At 36.7% G+C, this 13448-nt stretch overlaps 1 protein-coding gene across 1 annotated transcript in view; it reads right to left on the reverse strand.

The window, feature by feature from the left end:
• Positions 1–12452, reverse strand: part of EFCAB8 (EF-hand calcium binding domain 8) — a 114730-nt gene extending 102278 nt beyond the window's left edge. Inside the window, exons 1-5 of the mRNA XM_027868019.1 lie at positions 12428–12452; positions 12049–12103; positions 10902–10956; positions 8247–8397; positions 6370–6488 (exon numbers count right to left, since the gene is read on the reverse strand). Coding sequence (XP_027723820.1) covers positions 6370–6488; positions 8247–8397; positions 10902–10956; positions 12049–12103; positions 12428–12452 — 405 coding nt within the window. The remainder of the gene's footprint in view (positions 1–6369; positions 6489–8246; positions 8398–10901; positions 10957–12048; positions 12104–12427) is intronic.
• Between the last annotated feature and the right edge of the window lie 996 nt (positions 12453–13448).

Raw genomic sequence — 13448 nt, forward strand, 5'->3', positions numbered from 1 at the left:
ACTCTCATAACTTGAAATGAGAATGAATTAAATAATCCAATAAAACAAAAAAAGAATGACAAGATTGGATAAGAAAACAAAACCCTACAATATGATGCTTATAAGAAACATTTAAAAAACAAAGATATACACAAAATAAAAACCTAAAGGATAGGAAAAAATTTACTAATGCATCAAGTGAATCTAAAAGAGCAAGAGCTACAGTCATACTATATGACAAAGCAAAAACAAGCATTCAAAATAAAAAGAGATAAACAGGGAAATCACATTATACTGAAAGGAACCATAGAAAGCAAATCAATATCAGTAATAAGCTTATATGTTCCAAGTGCCTTGGCACCAAATTCACAAAAAAAAAAAAAAAACCATTAACTGAGTTACAAGATGACATAGACAGAGACATAATAGTGAGAAGAGACTTCACTATCCCTCTCTCAGTTTTGGATAAGTCTAATAGAAAGATAAAAAGGAAAATTTGGAACTGAATAAATTACTAGAAAACCTAAAGCTAAAAGATCTGTGGTGTCTTCTAAATGAGACTACAAAAGAATATAAGTATCTCGGGGCAGGTAGGTGGCACAGTGGATAGAGCACCAGCCCTGAAGTCAGGAGGACCTGAGTTCAAATCTGTTCTGAGACCAAACACTTGACACTTACTAGCTGTGTGGCCCTGAGCAAGTCACTGAACCCCAATTGCCTAAAAAAAAAAAAAATAAGTATCTCTTAGCACCATATGGAACCTTTACAAAAATTGACCAAATATTAGAGCACAGAGATATTGCAAATAAATGTAAAAAGGCAGAAATCATTAATATATCCTTTACAGACCACAACATAATAAAAGTAGTCATTGGTTCAGGGACTACAAATGAAAGGCAAAGACCCAAGTAAAGACTTACAACAAAATCCTAAATAATGAATGGTTCAAAAATCAAATCATAGAAATAATTATTATGTGACAGAAAGTTATAATGATAAACTACATAAAAATTTCTAGGATGCAGCTAAAGTGGTCCTCAGGAGGAAAAAATCACATTCCTATAAACATACATTAACAAAATAGAAAAAGTGGAACGATGAACTTAATATGTATCTTTTTCATTAGAAAGCAAATAAAACTAAGGGCAAAACTAAAGGAGAAACAGATAAATTAGAAACCAAAAAAAGGAAAAGATTAATAAAACTAAAAGTTGGGTTTTTTAAAAGACTAATAAAATGTATAAACTAAGTCTTAGCCAATTTGATTTTAAAGAAAGCAAAAATTAAATCAATAAAATAGCAAATGAGCAAGGTGAAATCAAAACAAACCCAGAAGAAATGAAAATAATTGGAACATATTATACACAGTTATAAGCTAACAAAATTGAGAACACAAAAGAAATAGAGGAATAACTTCAAAAATACAAAATATCCAAACTATCAGAAGACCAGAAAGAGAGATTTTAAATAACCCAATCTCAGAAAAGAAAATAGATCCAGCTATAAAGGAGCTACTGAAGAAAAAAATTCATCATCTTGATGTATTGATTCACGGGAGATTTTATTAAACTTTTAAAGAACAAAAAAAAAGTACCTATACTTCACAAATTATTATCAAAAATTGAGAAAAGAAGCTCTCTACCAGAATCCTTTCATGAGAATATAGTCCTATTACTTAAACCATGGAAAGATAAAATACAAAAGGAAAATTATAGGCCAATATCAATAATCCACATTGACTCAAAAATTTTTAACAAAATCCTGCCAAACAGACTACCCAAGACTTAGCCAAGAAATCATTATGACCAACTAGGGATTGCAAGGATGATTCAACATTAAGAAAACAATCAATATAATTAATCATACTAAAAACCAAAACATCCAAAACCACATAATCATCTCAACAGATGAAAACATAGCCTTTAAGTAGAGAATTCTTTTATGCTAAAAACCCTATAAAGTATTAGCATAAAGGGATCTTTTTTCATATCATCAAAAGTAATATCCAAAACTAAAAGCAAGTATTATATGCATATTTTCAATAAATGTGAGAGTGAAACATGGATGCCCACTCTCCCCACTAGAAATGCTAGCAACAGCCATAAGAAAAGAGAAAGAAATTAAAGGCATAATGAGAGGTAAAGAAGAGATTTAAACTATCCCTATTTGCTGACAGTATACTTGGAAAATTCTAGGTAATCAGCAAAGATACTAATTGAGACAATTGGTAGCTTTAGCAAAGTCACAAGGTACAAAATAAACCTTTAAAAACCAATAGCATTTCTCTATGATAATAACAAAACCTAAGAAATAATAATAGAAGGGGAAATCTCATTCCAAATAACCACGAAACCCAAGAAATCTAGATTACTAGTGTCAAACTCAAATAGAAACAGATATCTGCTGACTGCATATTGACTTAGAAAACCACCAATTTATATTATCTGTGTTGTACTGTATTTTTATTTATTTTGTTAAACATTCCCCAATTACATTTTAATCTGATTCTGAGTTTTGTGGGTGCTAGTAGCTGCCAGGCCTGAGTTTGATACTTTTGATCTAGAACAACAAGCGAAATGATGAAACAAGTAGGGATAAAAAGAGAATAGTACCTCTAGACCAAAAACCATATTATAAATCAGCAGTCATCAAAACTATGTAGTACTGGTTAAAAAATAGAGAGATAAATCAGTGGAAAAGACTAGACGAGAGAAAATCAGAAACAATGGATCTCAATAACCCAGTGTTTGATGAAGTGAAAAATATAAATTACCTAGGAAAAAACTCCTTATTTGATAAAAACCACTGGAAAAACTAGAAAACACTCTGGTACAAATTAGGATTAGAGCAACACCTTACACCATATTCTACAACATATTCTAAATGGATACATTACCTTAATATTAAAGATTATACTATAAAAAAATTAGGAGAGAAGCAAATCACACTTTCAAAGCTATGAGTAGGAGATGTATTCCTAACCAAACAAGAGATAGAGGCAGCTATAAAAGATAAAATGGATAATTTTGATTATATGAAACTGAAAAGTTTCTGTACAAAAATCAATGCACCTAGGATAACAAAGGAAGTGGTTGAATGGGAAAAAGTCTTTGTATTTCTCTAATAAAAGTTTTGTATCCAAGATATGTAAACAATAAATAAATATGTACATAATACTAATATGCATTCCCCGATATATAAGTAGTCAAAGGAGATGAACAAACAGTTCTCAAAAGAATTGTCAATTATTCACAACTACATCAAAGAATGCTCCAAATCGGGGCAGCTAGGTGGCGCGGTGGATAGAGCACCGGCCCTGAAGTCAGGAGGACCTGAGTTCAAATCCAGCCTCAGACCAAACACTTGACACTTACTAGCTGTGTGACCCTGGGCAAGTCACTTAACCCCAATTGCCTAAAAAAAAAAAAAAAAAGAATGCTCCACTAATATAAGAGAAATACAAATGCAAAAACAACCCTGAGGTTTCACCTCACATCCTGCAAATTGGCTACAATGATAAAAAATAGAAATCATCAACGTAGGAAGGGTTGTAGGAACATAGGCATAGTAATAATACATTGTTGGTGTTGTGAAATGGAACAACCATTTTAAAAAGCAATTTGAAATTATTAAAGTAAAATGATTACAATGTCCATATCTTTTGGACTAGAGACTCTATTAAGAGGCTTATACCCGAAGAAGTCATTGATAAGAAAAAAGTTCCCATATATATCAAAATGTTTATAGCAGTACTTTTTGTGATAGCAAAAATTAGAAATAAATAAGATATCCATCAACTGGGAAACGGCTAAACAAATTATGGTACATGAATGTAATGGCATATTACTGTGCTCTAAACCTGTCTTAACCTTCCTTACTAAATTATAAACTCATTGAAGGCTGGGACCATTTTAAATTCAATTTTGATTCTCACCTAAGGTAACCACAGAGCCTAGTACATAGCAGACACGTAAGTGGTTTTTTAATTGAACGTTAAAAAAAAAATGACATAGTCCTCACTCTCAAGAAGCTTATGTTGATACAACATCTTCACAGAGAAGTAAAAATAAAATACAAAACAAATTTTAGGGGTGGGAGGGAATAACTATGGGAGTCAGGGAATCTCAAAGAAGGTAGCACTTGATCTGAGCCTTGAAGAGAGATACATTACAAGAGGAGGAGGAGAGAAGGGAGCTCATTCTAAACCTAGGGACAGCATCTACAGGAGAGGTTCTTAACCTGGGGTCTATAAATTTGTTTTTTGTTTTTCTAGTATTTTGAGAATCGTATTCCAATGTAATCAGATTCTTTTGTTGCCTCGTGTATTTTATTTTATTCATTTAAAGACATTCTTCTCAGAAGGCGTCTGTGGGCTTCATCAGACTGCCAAAGGGAGTTCACCATGACCCCAAAAAAAGGTTAAGAAGCCCTGCTCTACAGCATACTCACACAAGTGGCTATCCAGACTTTGTTGGAAGCGGTTGTGAGAGAGGACCCTCTGCCTCTTAAGGCAGCCCATTTCACTTTGGGGTGGATCCAATTGTTAAGAAGTTTTTCTTTATATCATGCTTACATTTTCCTCTGAGGAACTTCCACTTCCACTCATGGCTCCTAGTTTTATCTTTCTTAGACATAACAACCATTCAAACATCCCCAGTTATTTCAACCTCTTCTTATAAGGCATGAGTTAAAGGTCTTTCACCATCCTGGTTGCCCACCTCTGGTGGCTTACGGTCAAGGTGTTGATGGGGCTCTGCCTCAGCTAGGCTGGCCTGTCACTAGGCCCATATATGATGTCCTTTCAGTTTAGCAGGATCTACCAGAATTTTCACTCCGCTAATATAGTCTTTGCAGGCTGAGGATCCCACTTATACCATGATGCAGCACGGGAGGATTTTAGTGGGAGAAGAATGACAAATGTGAGGTATATAAAGAAAGATGGAAAGAGAGGTTTCATAGGATACACACAGAAAGAAAGTTCATAAAAATCTGATGACTTGGAGCAGCTAGGTGGCTCAGTGGATAGAGCACTGGCACTGGAGTCAGGACCTGGGTTCAAATCCAGCCTCAGACACTTGACACTTACTAGCTGTGTGACCTTGGGCAAGTCACTTAACCCCATTGCCTACCAAAAAAAAAATCTAATGACTCCCTCATTTTACAAATAGAAGACTCATCTTCCTGAGTTCAAACCTGGCCTCAGATACTTTCTAGCTGTGTGACTCTGGGCAAAGTCATTTAACCCTGTTTGCCTCAGTTCCCTCATCCATAAAATGAGCCGGAGAAGAAAATGGCAAACAACTCCAGTATCTTTGCCAAAAAAAACCCTAAAGGGGTCATGAAAAGTTGGACATGACTGAAACAACCAAACAACAACAACAAGAAAACTGAGGCCCAAATGAGTTAAATGATTTGCCCAAGGTTACCACAAGTTAAGTGGGACACCAAATAAAGAAAAGTAGAATCAGAATAGCAGTTTACATATTAACAATTACTATACATATTGACTATTACTTTACTATATAAAAGGAAAATATATACAACTAGGTAGCACAGTGAATAGTGTTGGGCAGAAAGACCTGAGTTCAAATCCAATACCAGGCACTTACTAGCTATGTGACTATGTGATCCTGAGCATGTCATTTAATCTCTGTCTACCTCAGTTTCATGAATTGTAAAATGAGGAGCAATAGCACCTACCTCCAAGGGTTGTTGTGAGGATCAAATGGGATAATATTTATAAAGCACTTAGCACAGTGCCTGATACACAGTAGGTGCTTAATAAATGCTTGTCTCCTTCCTCCAAAAGTACAGGGATAAATGGACAAAGATAACAAAAGGGAATGGAGGAAGAAATAGTTGATAAATTGTTCTAAATATCTGTATGATGCTCATTTTAAGAAAAACTTAGTTACAAGTTTAATTGAATGTTATTACTTAAATGTATCTGTGGCCTCACTTTAGTTCTTTCCTCAAAAGATACACATTGCAGCCCATCCATGCCTGCCTATTCTGTGTAACTCTTGACTTATCCTGGATCCAGCTGGTTTACTGTAGAAGATCAATCCAACACTCTAAAGACCTTCCTCAATTTCTCCTAACATTGTGAGAGTATCAGTGGAGCACTCTGGCCATCTATCTGTCATTCCTCACTCTAACCAGGTGACCAGGTCATCTTGTTTTCAAATCATACAATTCCTCCATGGTTATATGCTGCAGCCTGCTCACACTTGTCCGTGTCTCTATTGCCCTCCCTGTGATACTCATTTAAGTTAAATTTATGATAAATCTCTTACTTAAAAAATGAAAGTTATCCCCACTGCTACAATAACAACTTCCCATCCCCTGATGCCCATCACCTCTAGTTGCCAAGGACAGCTGAAGACTTACCCAGGTCACCAATCCATCACAATCTGCATCCACTTTCCAGAACAGGTATTCCAGGGCTTCATCAGTCACAGATGAAAATGTCTCCTTCATCACCTTTTGAAAACTTTCCATGTTCAAAGCTGAAAATGGGAGATTAATCTATTCAATATATATTTATTAAACATCTACTATATTGAAGGCCACATCCAGGTGTTTTGATACTCTAGAAGGGCAACGTAACCAAGAAAAGACATGTGCTACCAAGGAGGGGAGTTTCATCTGGGAGAAACAGCTGAAGAAGACAGATTCTGTAAAACATCAGAGTCCCCAACCATATTCAGAAGACAATTTACTCTTCATGAGAATATGGACGATTAGAGCTGGAATAGGCAGTGTGATTATAGAAATCGTGAAAAGTGGTAGAAAGAGCACGGACTCCAAGTCCAGAAGAGCTAGAGTCCAGACCACACTCTGCTACTAGCTGAATATGTGACCTTGGGCAATGCGCAATGATTCATATTTATATAGTACTCAAAGGTTTAAAAAGGGTTTTCCTGACAAAAACCCTGTGAGACAGATAATACCACGGCAACCTACCTCCTCTCTCTGGGTCTCCATTTTTACCTTTACAAAAATGGTGGTGGGGTAGAAATAGGAAGGGAGGGATAAAAAGGGATAAGTGGGCCCAGAGTTGAGCTAGAAGAGGAGTTCTTTATGTTTTTTGAGTCATAAACCCCTCTTTGGCAGTCTGGTAAAGCTTATGGACCCCTTCTCAAAATAATGTTGGGTTTTTTTTGGTTGATTTTTTTTTAAATAATGTTTTTAAATGTACAAAATAAAATGCATAAGATTTCAAAGAAAACAAAAGGTTAGTAAAAATAAAGATTTTTTTCTCATCCAAGCTCATGGAACCTCTTAAATCTAACCATGGATCCCTTGCGGGGATCTATGGACCCTAGGTTAAGAAACCCTGGACTACAGAAGATTAGATCTAGAGTTGGAAGAGACCTCAGAACCCATTTAGTCTAACTCCATCTCACTTTACAGGTGAAGAAATTGGGGTCCAAGAAAGTTAAGTGATTTGCCCGAGGCTTTGCAAATAAAAAGTGTCAGAGGTGAAAGTTGAACCCAGGTCCTCTGTCTATAGACCCAGTGCTCATTCTCCTGTACTATCATCTCTAAAGTCCTATCTATCTCTAAAGTTCTAATGTTCTGTGATTTTTAGTCATAATACACAAGGTTGGCTGGGTGGTTTTTGTTTGTTTGTTTTTGGTGAGGCAACTGGGGTTAAGAGACTTGCCCTCAGTCACACTGCTAGTGAGTTTTTTTTAACGTGTCTGAGGCCGAATTTGAACTCAGGTCCTCCTGACTCCAGGGCCAGTGCTTCCACTGTGCTACTTAGCTACCCCAAGGGTTGGCTGTTTTGATCTTAGATTATAAGCTCGTGGAGGGCAGGAACTGTCTTTTGCCTCTTTTTTATATCCTTAGCATGTGAGTAGCACATAGTAGGTACTTAATAAATGTTTATGGAATTCAATTGGAGAAGTTTTTTTGTTTGTTTGTTTTTTTACTTGACCTGTAAATGCTTTGATATCAGTGATTCCCAATGAGGAAACTCTCCCTACCAATGTAGATCAGCGCCAGCTCTACAACTTATAGTCTGAGAGAGATACCTGGGACAAGGAGAGTTTAAGTTATTTACCCAGGGTAACATAATCAGTATATGTCAGAAATAAGACTTGAACCTAGATATTCTTGACTCTGAGGCTAGTAGGCTTATTAAATCAAGGAAAAGTTGATTTCTGTCCCCTCAATTAACCAACACCATCACCAGTCCTCCTCTCTCATTCCTCTCCCTGTCACGTACATACACAAAAATTGAGTCAAAGCAGTTTTACCTCCATTGTGGTCTGCAGCCTTTTCAAACATTTTCTCCAATGTTTGTAGTATCTCCTGGTTTATACACACTTCTGTATCTGGCTGGGAGCAGATAGACTGACTAGCTGTGGTTGTCTCAGATTTAGCTCGGATCTTCTTTGGTCCATTTGACTTGAACAGAAAAGTGTTCCATTTTTAAGCACACTCAATTTAAAGAAAGATTTGAAGACATTCTCTCAAGAAGAGAAATTAAATGCCTTTGATGTTATAAGCTGATATATAAGGAATTAAATCAAAGCCCTTAGAACTGAATGGGTAGGGTTGTGAATTGATCCAACCATCCTGGAAAACAATTTGGAACTATACCCACAGTGCATACCCTTTGGTACGTTCATACCCTTTGATCCAACAATACCACTACTAGGTTTGTATCCCAAAGAGATTTTTTTAAAAAGGAGAGGGGGAGGCTGCCACAGGAAGGGCTAATTTGTGCAAAAATATTTATAGCAGTTCTTTTTGTGGTGGCAAAGAATTGGAAAATGATGCCCATCAATTGGGGAACAAGTTGTGGTATATGATTGTAAAGGAATATTGCGGTGTTATAAGAAACGATAAGCAGGATGATTTCAGAAAAACCTAGAAAGACTTAAACGAACTGATGCAAAGTGAAGTGAACATAACCAGGAGAACACTGTACATAGTAATAGCAATATTGTACAATAATCAACTGTGAATGATTTAGCTATTCTCAGCGATACAATGATCTAAGACAATTCCAAAAGACTCATGATGAAAAATGCCATCCACCTCCAGAGAAAGAACTGATGGAATCTGAATGCAGATCAAAGCATTCTATTTTTCACTTTATTTTTTGTGGGGTTTTTCTTTTAGGTCTATGTCTTCTTTCACAACATGACTAACATAAAAATTTTTTTTGCATCATTGTACATCCATAACCTATATCAAGGTGCTTACCATCTCAGGGAGGAAGGAGAGGAGGGAAGTAGGGAGAGAATTTGGAACTCAACATTTTTTTTAAATGAATGTCAAAAATTACATGTAATTGGGGAAAAAAGTAAAATATTATTAAAAAAAAAAAAAAGAAGAACTGAATGATCAATGAATGCAGGACATCACCTGATCTGGGCTCCTGTCTTCAATCAGGCATTGTTCTCCTTTCTTATCTCTACCTCTTGGAATTCATGGTTTCTTTCAAAACTCAGCTAACGTGTTGTTAGCTCGTCCTGTAAAAAGTCTTTCTTCCCCAACCCCACTGCCACCTCAAGGGCCCTTCCACCTAAGTTTACTTTGTGCATACCCTTTGTATGAGTTTCATATATACTTACATGAAACTAGAAATACAAACTCTTTGAGAACATAGATCATTCCATTTCTGTCTTTGTGTCTCCAGAACTTAGACAAAAACCGGGCTCAACTGAGTTATCACCCCTATTGTCCAGCTGACACAAAAGAGATCCAGAGAAACGACTTGTCCAAAGTCATACTTGACTAGCATTAAATGCTAAAATCAGAAAAATCACAGACTCAGAATTGGAAGCCACCTTAGAAGTCAACCACTGTGATCCTTGCTCAAGCCTGACTGAATATACTTGCAAATTTGATAAACATGCCCTCTCTACCTTCATCCAAGGGATAAATGTTCAATGGAAGGTCAAATGATTCCAAATTAACTGTGGACTAAATTCTATATTATTTCTTTAAGTCTTTAAGTAGTCAAGTCCAAGTCCAAACCATTTCATAATATAGTGGAAAGAACATGAATTGGGCGTAGGTCCTGACTCTGCCACATATGAGATGTGTAAACATGGGCAAGTTATATAACTTCTCAGATGCTGTTTCCTCTGCTATAAAATGAGGAGGCTGGAATAGATGACTTCTAAGGTTTCTTTCCAGCTCTAATATCCTATATTTTGGCTCCTTCATACCTAACTGTTATTCTCCCACAACTGCCCTTGCTCAGGCCAATCTCCCCATGTTCTCCAAGAAACTCTAAGAAGCCCATTCCTACTTCCACTTTTTAGAATCATAGATTTAGAGATAAAAGGGCCCTTAAAGACTAAATAGTCCAACCCCCTTGTTTTATAGATAGAGGCAGTGAAGAGAGGTAGAATTTGAACCCAGTTTCTTTGACATGACCTATGAACTTTTCCATACTATCTTCCTGGTTCTTGAAGTTCCCTCTATCTGGAATTCTTACAATGACCTCCCCCTACCCAAAACCAACCCATAATTTAAAGATCCCTCCCCTAATAGCTTCAAGACTGGTTGATAACCAGAGGAGAGCTGCCCATAAAAAAAAAAAAAGAAAAAAAAAAAAACATGGTACATAGAAACTCTCTAAGTTTATAGCTTTCTAGCTGTTCCTCACATACAAAATTCCAGATCCCATGTCCCTATGCCTGGAATGTGCTCCCTCCCCACCTCTGCCTCCAAGAGTCACCAAGTTTCCTTCAACGTTCTTACATCTAAATTAGGGAAAGTAAACATAGAGAAAGAAAACTATAGACCAATTTCTCTAATCAATATTGATACAAAATTTTTAAATAAAAAAATACTACCATGTTTAGCTCCAATGCCACCTCCTACATGAGACCTTTCCTGATCCTTTCTCTCCACCCCTAGCCTCCACCCAGCTGTTACAATGACTTCCTTACCTTGTGAGATGTGGTATGTTTTCTGGATTTTCCATCCTTAGATGTTTTATTTGACCTAAAATTAGGAATCAAAAGCAGTTCAGCAATGAGTTTTGCGTGGAAAGACTGGGCAAGTAGCTTAAGCTCAGTCAATTAGAACATAGTAAGAATGAAGCCAGAGTCACTAATTTAACCTTCTCATGGACCAGTTAGCTATGTCCAGCGCCAGGTACAGAAGCTGAATCCCATGTTCTTGGCAAATCAACTCAAAAACACAGGGCTGTAATAACTCTATCAATTGTAGAAAAAAGGGCATTGGACTGAGAGTCAAGATACCTGGGTTTGAAACCCAGCTCCAACACTTACAGGCAATATGACCTTGGGCAAGTCTTTGACTCAGTTTTCCCATCTATAAAGATGAGGCTTTGTTTTCATCTCTCCTATACAGGTATCATACCTCTTTCCTATTATAGTTAGCTGAATATTTCTTATATTCCCCTACTAGCTATAAGGACAGGGACTTTGCCTATTTTAACGCCTGTTTCTCCCAAACACTGAGTCATGCATTTTAGATAGGATCACAGACTTTAAGCAGGAAGGGATCTTAGAGGTCATCTAGTCCAACCGCATCATTTTATACATGAAGAAGCTGAGGCTCAGAGAGGTAAATTAACTTGCGTAGTAAGTGGCAGAGTGGGAATATGAACTCAAGGCCTCTGACTCAAATCCCTCCTCTTATCCTTACAACCTGTATGAGTTTAGGTAGGTCACTTAACTTACCTGGGAACCATTTGCTCATCTGTAAAATGAGAGGGGTTAGAACAGCCTGTTTCTACTATGCCAAGCTGCTTGTTGATTTAAATTGATGGGATTAATTTGGAATAATGAAATTATTTCACTTGATGGTTCTTGCTAAAAACTGTTTAAAACCTTAGTCAAGAGGAGTTATAACATGGAGTCAATTGGGGATACAGGTGATAATCAGGGGAGAAGGGCCTGGGTTAAGAAGGTACACCATTCCGACTCCTACCCACCAAGATATATACTTCACTGAGCGTAGCTGTGTATCTTCTCCAATGACTAACATATCTCCACTCCACTTAGCCTATATTTCAGTGACTTCTAAAAACTGTCCATTTTGCCCCATTAGCTATGATGACTTCCTTACCTTGCAAGATGAGCTACTTTCTTTGGATTTTTCATTGCCATATGTTTTACTTGACCTAAAATTAGGAATCAAAAGCAGTTTAACAATGAGTTTTGCGTGGAAAGACTGGGCAAGTAGCTTAAACCCAATCAGAACACAGTGTGAATGAAGCCAAAGTCATGAATTCAATCTTCCTGTGGACCGTTAGCTATGTCCAGTTCCAGGGACAGAAGCTGAACTCCATATTCTTGGCAAAACACAGGCCTGTACTAACTCTATTAATTTTAAAAAAGAGGTCACAGAGGATTAGAAACCAAATGAAATGTTCCTTCCTTACAAACACCAGTAAGTATTGAATTCAAATATGTGCTTTTGACCATAGTAAAGAGCTTTTCTGCACCTGTGCTCTTTAGGGTTTTCAACATGAATGCGATGTTTTGTCTAAGGCTTTATTTTGAATCAACTAGGTGGCATTAGAGCACTGGGCCTGGAGTCAGAAAGACCTGAGTTCAAATCCAACCTCAGACACTTAACTGTGTGACCTGGGAAAGTCACTTAACCTCTGTTTGTCTCAGTTCCCTCAATTACAAAATGGAGATAACAGCAGCTACTTCTCAAGATTGTTGTGAAATGAAATATCAAAAGAAATATTTGTAAAGCCTTAGGACAGTGCCTGGCATATAGTAGGTATTATATAAATGCTTATTCCCTTCCCCTCTCTATTGAAATAATCATATGGTTCTTGTTTTTATTGTTTCCACAAGTAATTGTGCTAATTGTTTTCCCAATGCTGAACCAACTTGAGCTTATTCCTATAGAATCCAACTTGTCTCAGTGAATGGCTTTCTGCACAGATTGCTGTAGTCTCCTTGTGAGGATTTTAGGCAAAACTTTTGCACCAACATTCATTAGTAAGAATGGTCTATAGTTCTATTTCTACTTTTCTCTCCTTGGTTAGGGTATCAGGACTATATCTTACAAAAGAAGTTTGGTAAACTGTACTTTATTTTTGAGAATAATTTTTGTAGCATAGCTATTAGTTGCTCTTTAAATATGGCTAGGTGGCACGGTAGATAGAGTCCTAGGCCTAAAATCAGGAAGACTCATCTTCCTGAGTTCAAATCTACCTCAGATGCTTACTAGCTCTATGACCCTGGGCAAGTCACCTAACTCTGTCTGCCTCCATTTCTTCATCTGTAAACTGGAGAAAGAAATGGCAAGCTGCTCCTGTATCTTTGCCAAGAAAAAAAAACCCCAAAAGTAGTCACAAAGAGTTGGACAAGACTGAAAAGACTAAACAACAACAAATGATAGAATTCACTTGGAAATTCATCTGGCCTAGGAGTTTTTTCCTTTAGTAGTTTTCATTTACATTTGCTCAAATTCATTTTATAAGACTGCATTAAGATCTCTATTCTTAT

This window comes from Vombatus ursinus, unplaced genomic scaffold, assembly GCF_900497805.2.
Source record: "Vombatus ursinus unplaced genomic scaffold, bare-nosed wombat genome assembly UNPS02014786.1, whole genome shotgun sequence".
NCBI classification, from domain to species: domain Eukaryota; kingdom Metazoa; phylum Chordata; class Mammalia; order Diprotodontia; family Vombatidae; genus Vombatus; species Vombatus ursinus.